General features: G+C 50.0%; 1 protein-coding gene across 1 annotated transcript in view; it reads right to left on the bottom strand.

Moving 5' to 3' along the window:
* Positions 1-5,062: 5,062 nt before the first annotated feature.
* The window catches only part of GAB3 (GRB2 associated binding protein 3), an 82,189-nt gene continuing 68,060 nt past the window's right edge, over positions 5,063-19,191 (bottom strand). Inside the window, exons 9-10 of the mRNA XM_077888645.1 lie at positions 8,599-8,712; positions 5,063-8,020 (exon numbers count right to left, since the gene is read on the bottom strand). Of these exons, the coding sequence (XP_077744771.1) occupies positions 7,904-8,020; positions 8,599-8,712 (231 nt within the window). The 3' untranslated portion in view covers positions 5,063-7,903. The remainder of the gene's footprint in view (positions 8,021-8,598; positions 8,713-19,191) is intronic.

The following is a 19,191-nucleotide window of genomic DNA, read 5'->3' as shown; positions in this document are numbered from 1 at the left end:
CTCGATCCCAGACCCTGCACCCCCTGACCCTGCCTCCTGTTCGTGCAGAGGCCGATGCCCCCGACAAGACACCTCTCCCCCGCCTTCACCGCACCTGCCCCAGGACGCCCCGCACTTTTCCCAGGACACCTCACCCCCCCACCTGCCCCCAGCCTGAGGCCACACCTTGACCTCTCCTGTGTGGGTCTCTGGGATCCCGCTGCCAGGCGCAGTCCCTGCTCAGGGCCTCCTGTGCCTCGACCATCAGTGTCCCCCACACCGCCCCGCACCCCGGCTTCCTGACCGCCTCCCTCCCGGGGGCAACGGGGGGGGTCTCATTCCCTTGCCAGGAGGCCCCCCCGCCTTCTCGGGGTCCCTCCGGGCCCTGCCCGCTCCACTGCCCCCTCCTGAGTGTCCCAGGGCCCCGGCCCCGGCTGCTTGGGGCTTTCTCTCTCTGCCCCTGCTCTCGGCCCGAGGGGAGCTTGTGGGGGGCTCGGGGCTGTCAGGGCCGGGCCGGGCTCGCAGGTTGGTCCCATCCACGACACGCGTGTCCTCACACTCCCACATCCGGCGCCTACTGAGCTTGACCTCGCAGCCCCCACCCGCCCGCCCTAGCACCGCACCTCCCAGGCACCCCAAAACACGTCTGAGCTTTCGCAGTCTCTCGATCTCTACGGCAGCTCTGGGTGGTTTTGAAAAGTTCTGGGTCTCCGCCTCCCGACCCCTAGAAGCCTTTTCCACCCAGTCTTTCTGGTCAGGATGCTGACCTCGCTCTCCCAGTTGCTTGGGTGAAAACCCAAGCATCATTCTGGACTCGCCACCTCCTGGCCCCCGTCCAGGTCTCAGCGGATTGTTCCCACGCACACCGTCTACAATGCCCTCACCGTTGTACCTGTGCCGCCCTGCTCCAGGCCACTCCTTCCGGCGGTCGCCTGAGCGCAGTCCTGTGCCACCTGCCCTCCCGGACCCTAGTCTTAACCCTCCGACGCCCTCTCCTCAACCCGGACGCTACGGCGATCCTTGCGTCTCAAATGGAAGTCAAGCCATGGGTCTCCTCGGCCCACGGCCCTGAACCGGCTCCACGCTCATCCCGAACCTGAGCAAAGGTCGTCACATTGGCCAGGAGAGCTTCTTGGCTGTGCCTTCAGCATTGCAGGTTTGGGGAGTCGGCCTGCAGTCTTCTCGGTGCCTTGAGCGCGCAGCCCCATGCAGCTCCGGCCTCCCGGTCACCTCCTGCAGGCCTTCCCAAAGCTCGTGGCCTCGCCCTACCTACCTGCGTGGCCGGCCCCCCACAGGCCCGCGCACATGCAGTTGCTCTCCCACTGCTGTGTCCCTTCCACACCGCTCACGACCTTCTCAAATAGAGAACATACAAAGCCACTGCTGTCGTTTCCCGCCTCCCCCGTCTTGGGTCGGCGGTGCAGTAACTGCGATCACATCACAAACTGCCCCCAGACTTAGTGAATTCAACAACTGACTTCGCACACGCATCTCCCACCTGGGCAGTCGCCGGGGGTTAGGCTCACGTGTGCTCAATGTAGCTGCAGAAATCGCCTCCGAGAGGCCTCCGTCACAGCCTGCGGGCCTCGGGCCTCAGTTCCTTTTCCTGTGGTGCAGGCTTCCTCATGGCCTGCTGGCTCGGTTCCAAGGGTGCAAGTCCCAAGAGTGCACCAAGCAGAAGCTGGACCACGTGGCCTGACCAGCCTCGGACACCTGGTGCCTCCTCCTGGTGCCTCCCCTGCTGTGTTCTCTGGGCGAAGGCACTCACCGCCCAGTTCCAGCCAGCTCTGGGGGTGGCGATGTGGACTCCATCGCTCAGTGTGGAGTGGTTAGATTCTGGAGGAGCAAGTGGAGGGGGGATATCTCTGCAACCGTGTGACCACGTTGCCAGAATTCAACGTTCTTCAGTTGGCTTTGCCAAAGCCTCAGCCGCGGATACTTGAAAAGTAGCAGAAGTGCACATTTCCCAGAGGGATTTACCATGAGCCTCAGTGATGAATGGCATATCCAGAGAGTCATGGCACGATGCTGAGTTAAGGATCGGAGTCTTCAGTCACCAAAATATTCTTCCTTGTGCAGCAGCATAGGAATGGGGGTGCGGTGGCCTTGACAATATTTATTTGTTCTTCCTCATTGATATATTTTTTTTAATGGACAGATACCCTTTCTTTTTTTTTAATTTTTATTTATTTATGATAGTCACAGAGAGAGAGATTGAGAGAGAGAGAGAGAGAGAGGCAGAGACACAGGCTGATGGAGAAGCAGGCTCCATGCACCAGGAGCCCGATGTGGGATTTGATCCCGGGTCTCCGGGATCGCGCCCTGGGCCAAAGGCAGGCGCTAAACCTCTGCACCACCCAGGGATCCCTCTCATTGATATTTTTAATGAAGCTTCTCATTACGAACGTATCCAAGGGTGAATCATATAACTGGGTGGAGAGTCATTCACTGAGTTTTGGTGGATTCCATCCAATGAAATCAATCACCAAAGGCTGGAATTTCCAACTTATATTGGTCATATTCCTGGTCCATTGCATCCTATCTGAAGCCTTAGCTGCTCCATGACATGAATGGACAAGAAGATCTTCCAGTTCAGTTGCATATGAAGATGACTAGACCATGGGCAGCAGCACGGCGTGGGATCTGTTTTCCTTGAGTGGGTCAACTTCTCACAAGTGAGATAAGGACCAAATGGGGGACTGCTAATGGAAAACTCAAATGGGCAGTGGTGTGACCATAAATAAACTAGGACTCGGGCGTGAAGTCGTCAGGAACCCACCAAGGAAACAAACAAACAAACAAAAAAGTAGCAGAATGAGAAGAGTCCAGGTGAGGGGGAAGATTTCTGCAAGATCGCACTGGGGAGCTCTGGAATATAACTTCTACTTAGACTTTGTCCCAATATGAGGAAAGGGAGCGGAGATTTCAGAACGGGGCCCCTTCTGAGGGCCTCCCAGCTCCCTGCTCTTACAGGTAGAGCAGCTCTGGCTATTGTCTGAGGGGTCTCCTCGGAGAGGGAATCCCAGGGGTGGGCCATTGGAAGCAAGTGCACAACCGCCAGAAAGGGGCACATCCAACAGTGAAACGGGTCTGGGAGGCTTTGGGTGCGGCACCAACAGAGCTCAAGTCGGAAAAGCTTTCCTGTAGTTTCCTCTACTAGGTTTTATGGTCATGCTTCTTACAGCGACTTTTGAATTCTCCTGGAGCTTATTTATTTTCCTTCATTTCCTTCATGCCAACTGGTTTTTTGAAGTATGCTTCACATGCAGCAAACGGTACAAATATGAAACTCACTGAAAAATCCGTGGATTTTTACATATGTATACATCCATATAACCACCCAGATTAAGATACGGAACATTTCTATCATTCCAGAAAGCTCTCTTCTGCCCCTTTTCAATCAATAATAATCTCCCCAGGGTGCCTGGGTGGCTCAGTCAGTTGAGTGTCCGACTCTGGGTTTCAGCTCAGATCATGGGCTCTGGGATGTGGGATCGAGCCTCTCACCAGGCTCTGCACTCAGCAGGGAGTCTGCTGGAGATTCCCTCTCTACATCTCCCTCTGCCCCTCCTCCCAATCACTCTCTCTCAAATAAATAAACAAATCTTTCCAAACATAATCTCCCCAAAAGAGGTAGCCACTCTTCTGACTTGTCACCATAGTGGATGGAAATGAATTAAATCTCAGATCGAAGAACCAAAAATTGAAATAATGTAAAATTTTCAGACAGATCTAAAACAAGTAGGTTGCGTTTTTTACATGAAGGCAAACAGTCTCAGCAGATAAAACTCATTGCAGCGGAGGTCTTGACGGTGCACGACCAGAGCAGCTGTGGTGCAGAGCATGACGGACCTGATACAGCAGAGGGCACACACCAAACCCGCTGTTCCGCCTTTCCCACTGGGGGCCGCCTGGAATCGATGGCTGTGCGCGATGGCAAAGTGGGGCAAGGGTGGTTATTGTCCACGGGGATCTCCATCCGATGACCCGGCGGCACTCGTGACCAGAAGGCCCTCGTGTCCCCGAGGCTCTCTGCTGTCTTCTGTACCGTGAGTGAAGTGCTGTGTGTGTTGTGGGGAGGGTCTGCGTCTCGGTCCCACGTCTTCCTCTCCAGTGGGGTCCGGGGACCCGCCTGCACCAGAGCCAGACTCCCTCGGTGGCCGAAAAGAAAACATAAATTTGTAAAGCACATGGCACCATGTAGGGAGATGACAGCAATAAGTGCAATGTGAATTCAAGAGAAGGAGAATCAGGAGGCTGGAAACTTAGGGGGGCTCTGGTTAAGGGGCCAGAGCACAGGGGCCTGGAGTGAGATTACCCTTCGGGTCAGGTTGCCCGGCCTCCGCTTTGCACGGGACCCCCCCGGGCCGGCCCGCTCCTCTCTGGGTCAGGAGCTGGGCTGGGCTGCGCCGGGGAAGAGCGTTCCTGAGCTCGGCCCCACACCTCCGGGGCCAAGTAATTTCGCGTGGCCTCTTCTCATCTCTGGGCCTTTGGCCTGTGTCCCCAGACCTGAGCCCCCACATCTCTGCTCGTCCCTGCCTGGCTTCCCGGCTGCGAGCGCCTGCAGCCCGGGCCCCCGGAGCGAGGGCGGCGCAGGACACTCTGCTGCCGGGGACAGGCCGGCTGGGGGCTGTCACTTTCCGAGGTCTAGTGACGAAGGTCGTGTTGTATGTGCTGCCAGGGAGGGGCACTGAGCTCCATTCGCGGTGAAGCAAAGAGGCGTGGAGACGGGCTCAGGCCGGGCTGGAGCAGGCGCCCCGAGAGCTGCTCCGCTGCCGACCTTGCAAATGGCAGTGGGGTCCGCTTCCACACGCCGGGCTTTCTGTCTTTTTATCTTTAAGATTTTATTTATTTATTCATGAGGCTCAGAGAGACAGAGAGGCAGAGACACAGGCAGAGGGAGAAGCAGGCTCCCTGCGGGGACCCCGATGCGGGGACTCGATCCCGGGACCCCGGGGTCAAGCCCTGGGCCGAAGGCGGCACTAAACCGCTGAGCCCGCGGGCCGCCCCATACCGGGCTTTCAGGGCGGGCTCTGCATTTCGACCGAATGCACCGCTTCACACGAAGAAGAGAGAACTCGAGTGTCATTCCTCCGTATAAAACCTTTATTAATGCCAGAAAGGAAACAGTACAAAACATACTGGGTTTTGCAGATCAGCGCGATTCTGCGTACAAGGCCGGTCCTACCCGGGACGGAGGGGGCCCCGAGCGGACAAAGGCCACCGTCCAGCGGCTCCCTGGAGGGAGGACCCTGTGCCTTCGAGCTCCCCCCTCCCCGAGGAAAGCGCCAGGCCCCAAGCTCCTGGGCCTGCGGCCTGGGGGACTTGCAGGCTTGAGACCCTTGGGTCCCCCTTCGGCGCAGCACAGTCCCCGATCTGCAGGAACTCCCCAACAGGATGACACGGGAGAAAAAGCAAAAAGGGGCTCCAGAGACCCACGTGGGCTCGCCCCGCCACCTCCCGGAGGCCGTGCCCCGCGCAGGGCACACAGCTGCCGTGAGCACTTGCCTCCACTGGTATCTGTGATCGTTCCCATTTTCAGTGCAGAGCCCCAAGCCTCAGGCCCTGGCCACATTCCTGGCCCCGTTACCCACAAGCCAGCTCCGCAGGGAAACGGGAGGCGGCCGGCCTCGCGTGCACGGCGGCCCCTTTCCCAGGGCGCTCGCTGCCGTCAGCCCCCAACTGGCTGCCCTTCCCGGCCGCGAGGCGTTATGCTCCTGGGAACCTTCCATCGGCAGTCTTACCGAAGCAGGGCCTGTCGCAGGGCCTGTCACACACACCCTGGAAAGGAGGCTGAAGTCCTCTGTTTTTCTCACCCCTAATTAATTGCTCCCAGACAAGTCACACGGCTCCAGTGTGTATTGCTTCGTGCAGCCGACGCTTCCGGGGACAGTTTTGCAAAGAGGTTTGGGGGGTGGTCAACTGGATGCCACCTCACTACCGGTGTCATTTTAGCTCTTTCTTTCCTGATCTAGCTCCAGTCGAGTGTGGTTCTTGGCACTTGGGCATAGAATTTTCCGGCACCAGCCTGTCAGGTAATCAAGAATGTGAACACAGGTGCACCCCCTCCCCCCGGAGGTTACTGTCTACGAGGTCCACCAGCCCCGGATTGCTGCCTGAGGCTCTGTGACTCTTTGTAAGTCACGCAGGGAAGAAGGCGGCTCCTTCCAGGCTCTGGCCTGTGCGTTGTGACGTGGAGCTGGCTGCAGGGTGCAGGGGCCCCTCTCATTTCTCTGTCCAGGCTCATGGGGGACCCTTACATCATTTAAAGCATTCGACCATGTCCCCCACCCCACTTTCCTCCAGGAAGAAAATGCCGTCACCAGATCCTGCTGCTTTGCACATGAAAAGTACTTCTCTAACGATCTGAAAAGCCAAGACTGTCCTTGACTTACCCTTGGGGCAGTTAGAAACCCTCAAGCCCCACAGCAAAGCCCACAGCTGCCCCGACTGGCCCTGGCTGTCACAGACCTGCCTGCCTGCTTAAGCCATCCTCCTACGCGACACACAGAGGGTCAGAATGGCAGGCCAGCATCTGCTTCCGTCCCAGTTGTTCGGATTTGCCTTCTGGATGCAGGTGCTCAGAAGACTCGAGAAGACCCATTGAATAAAACCCCGTGCCCAACTGAGACTCTCATCTGGGTCCACTCGACCCCGGTGCCCCATCAAGGAAGGGGTGACGCGATGGCCTCACGACAAAGTGGGACCGTGTGCTCTCGGGGTTTAGGCAGCACTAAAGCGGAAGGGAAAACTCCGCCAGGAAACTGGGTCCAGCATAGGACAGCCAGGGACGATCCCCCTTCCCGAGGGGACAACAAACCTCTGTGAGCATCAGCCAGCTCACGGGGAGCCTGCTGCCAGGGCACCACGGGATCCCAGGCCGGAAGTCACGGTGATCGTTAAAAGCTAGTCGTGACGGTACCTACGGACGGCGTTACTTTCCCATTCGAACACCACAGAGGGCCTGGCGGGACATGCAGCCGTGTCCAGTCAAAAAGCACCACCTCGAAACCCTATGACAGGGAGAGGCGAGGAGTCCTCCGTGTCTGCGCGCGTTGTTCGTGGCCCCAAGGCCGGCCGAAGCGATAGAGCTCGTGCAAATCGTCGTGCGGCGGGCAGCGTGGCCAGCTCTGTCCCAGGCCTCACCCCGGGGCTGGGCTCCGTGCGGGCCCCTGGGCGGTTCCCTCCTCTCATGCTCACTCTTCCTTTCTTCCCAGCGGGAGCCACCATCCCTGGCACGCCTCGCTTCCGGGCTCGTTCAGGCAAGAGGTGGCCGAGGCAGGCGCACGCGTGCCGGGAAGGGGCAGGCCCACCTGGCCGGGGTCACCTGCTATGCTCATCGCGGAGCCCAGCACTCCCTGCCCCGTCGCTTGAATTCTCTTTCTCTGGGGAGACAAATGACTGATCTGCCTGTTGGGGTCTCCGGCTTGCGTCTCCTCAGCCGCGATTTCGGGGGCCGGGACGAGACGTCTCCAGGAGCCGCGGCGCCAGGACCGTCCGTGGACCAGGAGGTCGGGACACAGGTCAGAATCCGCAAGCGTGACACCCAAATGGTCCTGATGGCAAGACCGGCTGTCCTCTGCGCCCCGACGCTCCGCTGGGCAGCTTCTCCACCAAACTCTGGGAACCCTACTCCCCCCAGTCTCGTTTTTACCGTTCAGAGCGTGCCTAAGTGAACGGCCCGGTCCGGGGCGCGGTCCACGGCCGTGGGGGCACGGCCTGGGGGCTCCGGGCCCGTGTGGCCGGGGAGGGCCACTCAGCGTGCACAAATGACCCTCTCTCCCAGCGGTTCTTGCCAAGCCCACGGAACCTGCAGATTCTCCCCGGATCTTGGCCCGGATCGACCCTCGGTGCGATTCTGGCAAAAGAGCCGCGAGGGCAGGGCCCGAGCCTCCACGCCCCGGTCCCGGCCCGAGCACACGCCTCACACTTTGGACTGCCTCTCGTCCGTCCACTCCTGCTTCGTGCTCTGCAGGGCTTGGGTCTTCTGCTCATCCACTTGGACGTAGTCGACTCTTTGCTCTTCCGCGAGGAGAAGTTTCTGAGGGGGGAGCACAGAAAGGGTTTCGTCACATTGAATCACGAATCAGGAAAACGTCGGCCCTTCTGTGGTAGGTTCCAGCGTTGTTAACCCTTTGGAGCCCCCCCGGCCCCCCGGTCACTCCCCGCAGAGGCGGACACCTCGGGTGTGTGTTTGGACAGCTCTGGACCTGGGATCCTCCAGCCCGGCTCGGGCCATCGGGCTCCTGTGACCCATACGACGGCAGTGGAAGGGACGCAGGCCGTCGGAGAGGGAGGCCGGCAGCTCGTGCTCCTGGCACGAGGGATGGTGGGCGACGGGGACACAGCGGGCCGTGGCCCGAGCACAACAGCCGAGGCCCGCGCTGCCGCCAGCCCCGAGGGCCTGGGGGCGGGGTCCCAACTGCAGGGCCCCCCGAAGGCCGCCCAGGCCCTCTTTTGTCCCCGCGGGTCTCCCCCTGCAGACCAGGTGTTCTGGAACATCAGCCCAGGTTTGGGGAACGAAATTACAGGTGAAGGAGAAGTGGGAGCTCATTTGGCAAAAGGAAAGGGAAACGCGGGGGGCCCTCCTGGGACGGCTCGGGCACGACGGACGCCTACCTGCTGTACAGGGGCCGGGGAGGCTGAATTGAAGTCCAGAGCTAAGTAGTCCAGGCTGAATTTCTTTGTCCACGTCAGAGCGCCACTGCCCAGGGGGTTGGCTGTCCTGTGATTCTGGAAGGCAACATCACAGGGCCCACGTTACGGCTGTAAGGCCGGGGGCAGGGGGGCGACTCGGGGTGCACCGCAGCCCCTGCCATCGGGTCGCAGCAGGCTGCTCTCAGGAGACCTCCGTGTCTGCGCGACAGCTGGCCCTTGAAACACATCGCCAGTGCGCCCCCGCGCAAAGTGAGCCCTTCGTCCACCCCGGAAACACTGGGCCGAAATCTCCTGCGACAAGAATTTAAGGATCTGACGGGCCCAGGGCCTTAGAGACCAGATCCCCAGAAGATCAGTCACAGTTAAGCTCGAGTAAAGGCGTCCCAGGTGCACGCAAAGGCCCTTTATACAAGGCGGACGGTGCAACGTGGGCGACACACGCCCGTGGGCCCAGCACTCGGCCGCAGAGGCCCCCGTCCCCGCCACGACCTCCGTCTCTCCTCACAAGACACTACGCGCCACGTGGACGGCCGCATCTCCCACGCTCTCGTTAAAGCTACACCTCGGACGGCGTGCAAGTGTCCGTGAATCACACGCTGCGGCTCTGGCGGTTTTGGCCTCTGACCACTAGCAGCGTGTTGCCCGGACTGGGGGGACGTCGCCGGCCCAGTCGCACACGTCCCGCTCAGCCCTGCGGACGCTCTGGCCTGGCTGCCCGCTGCGGGCCGGGGCTCTTCCAGGCAATGCTGCCGGGAGCGTCCGTGCGCCTCGAAGCGGCTCCGGGGCGTGGGCCTGGGTCGGAAGTGCTGCCTCCGGGCCGGTCCGTCCTGCACTCACCGAACGCCTTGCACCCGGGCTGTGGGTGCTGCACTTCCACACTCAGCAGGGGCAATTCCGCCCCGTCCTGCCCTCCGTCCTGGCCGGCGCTTGCTTCTAGAACACTCCGTCGCGTGGGGACAGTGGTGTCCTGCTGTGGTTTGATCTTCACGCCCTTGGTAACTAATTGGCCATCCTTTTTTTTTTTTAATATTTTATTCATCCATTCATGAAACAGAGAGAGAGAGGCAGAGACCCAAGCAGAGGGAGAGGCAGGCCCCACGCAGGGAGCCCGACGCGGGACTCGATCCTGGGACTCCCTGGGCCGAAGGCGGGCGCTAAACCGCTGGGCCCCCCGGGCTGCCCCAATGGGTCATCTTTTTGTACATTTAAGGGCCATCTCTTTTTTTTCTCTCCTGTGAATGGTCTGTTCGGGCGTATTTCTGTTTTGATGATTTTCATGTTGAAGCACCCGCATTTTTCTAGTCCCCCCCCTTCCTCCTCATGCGTCCTGGAGAGCAATTGTTGGCGATGTGCGGGACACATGGCCCATCGCAGCCTACAGTTGCTCTTCCTTTTTCTGGTATTTTTAAAATGAAGAGCAGTTCCCACTTTTAAGGTAAGGTAGCGATCTTTTCCTGAGTGGCTTGTTTTTGTGTTTTAAGGAATCCTTCCCATGCTGCAGTCGAACTTGTGGCCCCATTATTTTCTCTTAGAATTATAAAGTTTTGCCCTACTTGACGGGATGAGCACTGGGTGCTATTCTGTATGTTGGTAAATTGAACACCAATAAAAAATAAATTTATTAAAAAAAATAAATAAAGTTTTGCCCTTCACATGGAAGTAGTGATCTAGCCTGAGCTGGCCGTAACCCATGGTGGCGAATTAGGGATACACTCCATTCCTTTTTTTGTTTTTACCCCACATGGATGCCATCCTTTCCTCTCGGAGGCAAGGTCACCTAAGTTCGTACACGTGAGATGATGTTGAGCTCTATCAGATACTTGTCCTGCATCTGATGAGATAATCACATTTTCTCCTTTGATATGTTAATGTGCTTGATGGACTTAATAGATCCTTTTAATTAATAGCTGTTCTAGCTCATCTCTCAGAAAACAGTAAGGGGTGCGCCTGTGCCGAACACAGGGTGTGGAAGTCTGAATCCCTATATTGTACTCCAGAGACTAACATAACGCTGGACGCTGGACGCTAACTAACTGGAATTAAAATAAAAGCTCTTTAAAAAAGGTAATAATAAGTTTTTAAAAGACATTTCCCCTTCCGGCATAGCTATTGTTTCCTCTGATCGGTTTTGGTCGCCTTCATGCCAGAGCTTTCCTGAAAGGTCTGATGAAATCATTGGCTCTCTGCTCATATTTAAGAGTCAAAGACCCCCCCCCAAAAAAAAGAGTCAGAGACCCAGAAGTTGAGTGGAAGCTTTGAGTACATTGCTGGTGCTTGTCAACTGTGGGGTTCGCTGCAGGTGATTCCACTGGATGCTTTTCTTGGGTAACGCTCCATGTCGGGACCCAGGGCTTCCTCGGGCTGCTCAAACAGCCCAGAGAACTATCTTCCAATCTTCGGGGCTCTTTTGGAAAGATCTGATCATCCCCACTGTGGAGAAGAAGGGCTGAGGAACAGGTTCAGGAATGGTTCTCGTGTCCATCCCACGTATTGACCTAGTCACCGCGTTTGCTCTACCAAACGTTTCTTGGTCCAATGGATCCAATGTCTCCCCTCGGCAGCTCAGAGAAGCCTCGTTTCACTCCATCGAGACTACACTTCAGCTTTTCTGCAGAGATGGGAAGTCACTGTGGCTCACGTCCATGCAGTGAGGGAGGGACACCTGGAGATTTGCCTGCTGCTCAGGTGGACTTTGGCCCACTACCCCTTCGTTACCTTTCCCTCCAGCCCTGCTTCCAGACTTTGTGCCATGGGCAATTCCTGAGTCTTCTGGGCATTCCGTAGTATATTTGGCCTTCCCCACCTGCCTCCCCATCGTCCCCCGTGTATTTAGGACTGAACTTTCTTGGGTTTGGTAAGTCATTCACCACATACCCATCTGTTTTCCAGTCCTCAGTCCCCAATGTCACTGCTGTTATCTTCCTTGAGTCTCACACCCTTGTGGGTTTATGCCTTTAACAAATCCCTTTAGTGACATTTTCCAGGATGTTTTCGGATGGAGGGAAAGAATTGAAGCCTGTGGTCAACCCACCATCTTTACGGAGATGTCCACGAACAGATTCTGAGAAGTTAAACCCAGTTGGTACACCTGGGAGAAATCCACCTTGCTCGTGGACAGTCACAGCTCCTTCATCGTGCTGGATTTAGTTTGCTCAAATCTTCTTCAGGGCTGCTTTTCTAACCACTCGATTGAGCTATCATTCCAGACCATACAATCCTCCCATTTAAAGCAGACAATGCAGTGGTGCTTAGTATAAGCCCATATTTGTGCAATCGCTGTCTCAATTAATTTTAGATCCTTTTCATCACCCCAAAAAGAAATCCGATACCCCTTAGCCATCACCCCCAGTCTCACCATCTCCCCAAGTGCTACGCAACCACCACTAATCTGTTCTTTGTGTTTATAGATTTGCTATTCCAGACATTCCATACAAATGCAATTGTACAGTATGTGGTCTTTTGAGATGACTGGCTTCTTTCACTCAGCATACTGTTTCCGAGGTTCACCACTGTTGCTTCATTGCGTGGCTGGATAGCATTCCGCTGTGCGGCTATACCCCAATTTGTTCATCCAGTCAACAGCCGATGAACATTTGGGCTATTTTCACTTTTTGGCTGTTAAGAAAGTGCTGCTATGAACATCTGTGCACAAATTTTGGTTGGACATATTCTTTAGGATATTTTAACCCGTGTGAATGAGTAAAACTGGTCTACAATTTTGTACTTACGTTATTGCTATGTATTTTGGTATCAAGTTATTTTAGCCTTATGAAATAAAGTGGGTAATATTTCCTCTTTCTCCATCCCCTGGAGGCATTTATAGAAGATTGCAATGATCTCTTCCTTTTGGTAGAAAGTGTACGGTTGTTTGGGCTTCATGATCCTTTTAAGTACAATTTTCCCTACTGATTCAGTTTCTCCCCTGATAGTTATATATTCACTCAGGTTTTCTATTTATACTTGAATGTATTTTGGGGTAATATTTTCTGGTAATTTGCTTATTTTCACCAAAGTTGTCAAATTCGCTGGCGTGGAGCTATTCATAATATTCTCTTATGTCATCAATCTCTGGCACATTTGCAATTATTACCTCCTTTAAATTGTTAATATTGTTTATTTGTATCCATTTGCTTTGTCTTTATTGGTTATGCTCAATTTTAGGCTTCAAAGCCAATTAGGTGAGTGTTGATGCTCTCTAGTTTTGTTGTTTATTTTGTTCATTTCTGTTCTCACCTTTATTCATTTTCCCCTTGTGTGGGACTTATTTTTTCAAATTTTTATTATGAAAAATTTCTAAGAATCAGGCAAACTGAAGAAAATATACTGAAAACACCTGTAACCTCACCATTTACATTCTATCACTAACATCTGACTACACTAAATTGCTCATGAGTCTAAGGGTTGGTATCTTTCATGAATCATGAGAAACTCTGCCAATTATCCCTTTGTATATTGCTTATCTATTTTTTTGACCTTCTCATACTATCTTCCATGTCTCAAATTTCTCTACGCTGTTATCTCCTTGTCCTGATTTACTAGTAATTTCTCCACAACGATCTTCCAGTTCACAAAATCCCTCCTTGGGTTTAATCTGAGTTTCAATTTCATCCCAATCTTTATTTTTAGAAATTCTAAATGGTCTTTTCTAATATGCCTGGTCATTTTTTATTTTTATTTTTTTAATATTTTATTTATTAATTCATGAGAGACAGAAAGAGAGAGCGCACGAGGCAGAGACACAGGCAGAGGGAGAAGCAGGCTCCATGCAGGGAGCCCGATGTGGGACTTGATCCCAGGTCTCTAGGATCACAACCGGGGCCAAAGGCAGATGCTAAACCGCTGAGCCACCCAGGGATCCCATGCCTGGTCATTTTTTAATACTATCTTGTTACTCAGTCCAACTTAACTCATCTTATTTCCTTAAGTATATCAAACATAATTATTTTATATTCAAAATCCAATATTTCCAATAATGGCTTACTTCTATATTTGATTCTTTTGTTTGTAATTTGTATCAATTCCTTGGCATTTTTGGTCCTAGAGATTCTCCTTCCTTTCTTGCCAGTTGAGTTTTGCTTTTTAAAAATATGTTCTCTATCATTTTAAGATATTTTATGTGGTGGTATGTGGTTTTCATGGCAGCTTGCCTACTGAAGTGCTCCATCAAATTTTTAAAAAATAGAACAAATGTAATTCCACTTCCTCTTTTTCAAGATTGTATTTTTAAGTAATCTTTACACCTTACATGGGGTTCAAATTCAAAACCCCAAGATCAAGAGCTGCATGCTCTACTGACTGAGCCAGTGAGGCATCCCAATGTAGTTCCATCCACTTCTAATGTCGGATTATAATTTTGACTACCCTTTCTGCAAAGAACAGTATCTCATTTTTGGTAGAATTTGATGAATTGTTTCTAAAATTTGTATGGGAAAAGAAAGGACCAAAAATAGCCATATAAACCTTAAGGAAGATAAACAAAGCAGGAAGACTTATCTTCCTAGCTATCGAGACTTATCAAGCTACAGTAACTAGCATAGGTTGGTATTGTCCAAAGACAGATATGTAGACCAATGGAACAGGTTTGAGAGTCCATAAAAAGACCCATACATACATGGCAAAGATGGCACTGCAGAATAGTGGCAGAGCACAGTAATTTTAAATAAATGGTGCCAGGTCAATTAGAGAAACCTATCAAGGGAAAATGAAACCTGACTCCTACCTCAAATCATACACAAAAGTTAATTCCAGGTGTAATGCAGACCTAATTGTGAAAGGTACAACTATAAAGCTTCTGGGCAAATAACTAAAATTCACCCAATATTATGTAGATCATGTTAATGGTCCTGCAACTGTTTAAGAAACTGAAGTCACCCAGAAGGCTTCACTGATGAATCTACCAAAAAACTTAAAGAATAAATAACACTAATTGTACACAATCTGTTCCAGACAGTAGAAGAGGAGAGAACACTTCTTGAGGATCCCAGCATTACCTGGATAACAAAACAAGACAAAGACACTATGAAAAACCTGCAGATCAACATCCATCAAATGACCATAGATACAAAATCCTCAACAAAATGTGAGCAAATCAAATCCAGCAATACATAAAAAGAATACTCCACCATGACCAAATGGGATTTATTCAGTGAATACAAGAGTGATTCAATATCCAAAAATAAACCATGATAGTCCACAATATTTACAGCCTAAAGAAGAAAACTAAATGATCCTATCAATGAATGCAGAAAAGCACTTGATAAAATTCACCATCCATTCCTGATTTAAAAAAAAAAAAAAACTCTCAGAAAACTAAGAATAGAAGGGAACTTTCTTAACCGGATAAAGAACATCTATAAGATACCCACAGTTAATGTCATACTCAGTAGTGAAAGACTAAATGATTTCCCTCTGAAATGGAGACAAAGAGATTCATCTCACCACACGTACAATTCAACATTGTACTAAAAGCATTAGGCTGGTGACAATGCAATTAAGAGAATGAAGGAGCATACAGATTGAAGAGGAAAGAATAAAGCACTGTATGGACAGAGGAGATGATCATGTAAACAGAAAAATCCCACGGAATCCAAAGAAAATAAACCTGCCATATTTAACAAGTGTATTTAGCAAGGTCACAGGACACAAGGCCAACACACAAAAAAACAATCATATTTGTATATGCTGCCAACGGACAATTGAAAGCTGAAATTACAAAAATGCCATTTACAATAGCTGCAAAAAGTGAAACACACAGGTAGAAACCTAATAAAACATAACACCTATATTTTAAAATTATAAAATTCTGAGGAAAGAAGGAAAGAAAATCTGAATAAATGGAGAGACATACCATATTCATGAATTAGAAGACTCAGCATAGTAAAAGTGTCAATTCTCTTCAAATTGATTCATAGATTTAACACAGTTCCAATCAAAATCACCTCAGGATATTTTGTCAGATAATGACAAGTGTATTCCAAAATTTATATGGAAAGACAAAGGGAAAAAAAAGGAAAGACAAAGGAGCAGAGTAACAGCAAAAAAAATTGTTTTTCAAACAAGAATGATATTGGAGGGGCGCCTGGGTGGCTCAGTAGGTTAAGTGTCTGCCTTTGGCTTAGGTCATGACCCCAGAGTCCTCGGATGGAGCCCCACATTGGGCTCCCTGCTCAGGAGGGAGTCAGCTTCTCCCCCTGCCACTCTCCCTGCTCATGCCCCCTTTTACTCTCTCTCTCCCTCTCTCTCAAAGAAATAAAATCTTTTAAAAAATGAGATTGAAGAAAATATGCTTCCCATTTTAAGATTACTATAAAGCTACAGTAATCAAGACTGTGGTATAGATGAAATGATAGACACAGAGATCAATGGAGCAGAATATAAAGATTACAAAAATATACCCAAATGATGTTTTACAAAAGTACAAAGGGAATTCAACGATGAAGACTGTCCTGTCAAAAAATGGTACTGGAATATTCAGACTTCCATATGTAAGAAAATCATCCTCAACACCATCTCATACCTTATATAAAAAGCAACTCAAAATGGATCACAGACCTTATATAAAACCTAAAAATAGGGAAGCCTGGGTGGCTCATGGGTTGAGCATCTGCCTCTGGCTCAGATCATGATCCCGGGATCAGGGATCAAGTCCCACATTGGGCTTTTTGCATGGAGCCTGCTTTTCTCTCTCTCTCTCTCTCTCTTTCTCTCTCTCTCTCTCTATATATATATATCTTTCTGTGTCTCTCATGAATAAATGAATAAAATCTTAAAAAAAAAAAACCCTAAGGACAGCCCGGGTGGCTCAGCGGTTTAACACCGCCTTCAGCCCAGGGCGTGATCCTGGAGACCCGGGATCGAGTCCCACGTCGGGCTCTCTGCATGGAGCCTGCTTCTCCCTCTGCCTGTGTCTCTGCCTCTCTCTCTGTGTCTGTTATGAATAAATAAATAAAAAATTTTTAAATAATAATAAAATAATAAAATTAAAATTTAAAAAACCCTAAAAACATGCATATTTTTAGAAGAAAACATGAGAAAATCCTAATGACCTAGGAGGGTTAGGCAAATAGTTGAACATGATAATAATCCATGAATGAAAAAAGTCAATAAATTGGGCTTAATCAATAGGCAGTGATGTCTCTGCCACCGGCTGGACGAACATTTTTCTAGATACGTCTCCTGAGGTAAGGGAAATAAAAACAAAAATGAACTATTGGGACTACATCAAAATACCAATCTGCACAGGGAAAGATACCATCAACAGAGTGCAAAGGCAGGCTACGAAATGGGAGAAGGTATTTGGAAAATACAGAAAGAACTTCTTATACAACTCAACACCCAAAAACCAAATAATCCAATTTTAAAAATGGCTACAAGACATAACAGATGTTTCTCCAAAGAAGACATCCAGATGGCCACCAGACACATGAAAAGATGCTCAACACCACTCATCATCAGGGAAATGAAAATCAAAGCTACAATGAGGTATCACACCTCACACCTTCAGAATGCCTAGAATCAAAAACACAAGGCAGGGATGCTTGGCTGGCTCAGTCGGTAAAGCACGTGACTCTTGATCTCAGGGTTGTAAGTCTAAAGCCCATGTTGAGACTTACTTAAAAACAAACAAACACAAGAAACAACAGGTGTTGACGAGGATGTGGAGAAAAAGAAACCCTCTTGCACTGTTGGTCGGAATGCAAGCTGGTGCAGCCACTCTAGGAAACAGTATGGAGGGTCCTCAAGAAGCTAAACATAGAACTCCCCTACGATCCAGTAACTGCATGACTGGGTATTTCCCCAGAAAATACAAGAACACTAATTCAAAGGGATACCTGCACCCCAATGTTTACAGCAACATTATCAACAACAGCCAAATCATAGAAGCAGGGTCCATCGACTAATGAATGGCTAAAGATGTGGTGTACACACACACACACACACACACACACTGGAATATTACTCAGCCGTAAAAAAGATAGAAAACTTGCCATTTGCAACAACATGGAGTTAGAGGGTATACTGCTAAGCGAAGTCAGTCAGTCAGAGAAAGACAAATACCATATGATTTCACCCATATGTGGATTTTAAGAAACAAAACAAATGAGCAAAGGGAAAAAAAGAGAGAGTCAAAACAAGAAACAGACTCTTAACTATAGAGAACACACTGATGGTCACCAGAGGGGAAGGGGTGGGGAGAGGGGGAAGTAAGCGATGGGGATGAAGAAGTGCACTTGGGATGAGCACGAGGTGTTGTAGGGAAGTGTTGAATCACTATACCGTATACCTGAAACCAATAGAACACTGTATGTTAACTATACTGGAATAAAAATAAAAACAAACAAATGTGGCTTAATCAAACGTAAAATCTTTGCTCTGCAGGAGAGAATGAAATGACAAGCTCCAGACTCAAAAGAAAATATCTCCAAGTCACATATCCATCAGATGATTTGTACACAGAATATGTAAAGAGCTGTCAAAACCCAGTGTGAGAGTGTCTCATGGTTTTTCTCCCTGATGACTTCCCCATTCGGTCTTCCCTCCCTTCCCCTAGGATCCTCCATGCTGTTTCTTATATTCCACATATGAATGAAACCGTATAATTATTTTTCTCTGATCGACTTATTTCACTCAGCATGCTGGAGGGGAGGGGTGTGGGGGGATAGGGTGGCTGGGTGATGGGCATTAAGGAGGACATATGATGTGATGAGCACTGGATGTTCTACATAACTGATAAATTACTAAACTCCACCTCTGAAACTAAGTATGTACTATCTGTTGGCTAATAGAGGGGTGGTGGAAGGGGAGGAGGGCGGGGGGTGGGGGTGAATGGGTGACGGGCACTGAGGGGGGCACTTGATGGGATGAACACTGGGTATTATTCTGTAAGTTGGCAAATTGAACACCAATAAAAAATAAATTTATTATAAAAAAAAATAAAGAAATTTAAACCAGAAAAAAAAATAATTTAAATTAAGAAGTAAGAAAACAAACAACCCAATTAACTTGTTCCTGATCTTGAGGGTCTTTTATAGATTTTGTGTGGGCCTAAGTTTTTATTCTCTAAGTTTTCATTTCTCTGGGGCAGTGATTCTCTGCTGGGGATGATTTAGCCCAATTAAAACTCGGGCAAAAGGATCCAACAGATACTCGACCAAAGAAGACACAAAAGGCAAACAAGCAGACAAAAATAAGTCTGACATCATTTGCCATTAGGGAAATAGATGTTAAAACTACAATGAGATACCACTTCCTACATGTTAGAATGTCTAAATTCAAAAAATAAACACAAAAAAAATAAAAAATAAAATAATAATAATAATAAAAAAAAACACAGAACAGCCCGGGGGGGCTCAGCGGTTTAGTGCTGCCTTCGGCCCAGGGTGTGATCCTGGAGACCCGGGATCGAGTCCCACGTCAGGCTCCTGTAATGGGACCTGCTTATCCCTCTGCCTGTGTCTCTGCCTCTCTCTCTCTCTGTCTTTCATGAATGAATAAATAAAATCTTAAAAAAAAAAACTGCAGTACCAAGTATGCTCCAGTAGAGCCACTAAAACT

The sequence above is a fragment of the Canis aureus genome, chromosome X (assembly GCF_053574225.1).
Source record: "Canis aureus isolate CA01 chromosome X, VMU_Caureus_v.1.0, whole genome shotgun sequence".
Lineage (NCBI taxonomy): Eukaryota > Metazoa > Chordata > Mammalia > Carnivora > Canidae > Canis > Canis aureus.
Note: the sequence above shows the minus strand (reverse complement) of the source record. Positions and strands in the feature narration are given on the sequence as shown.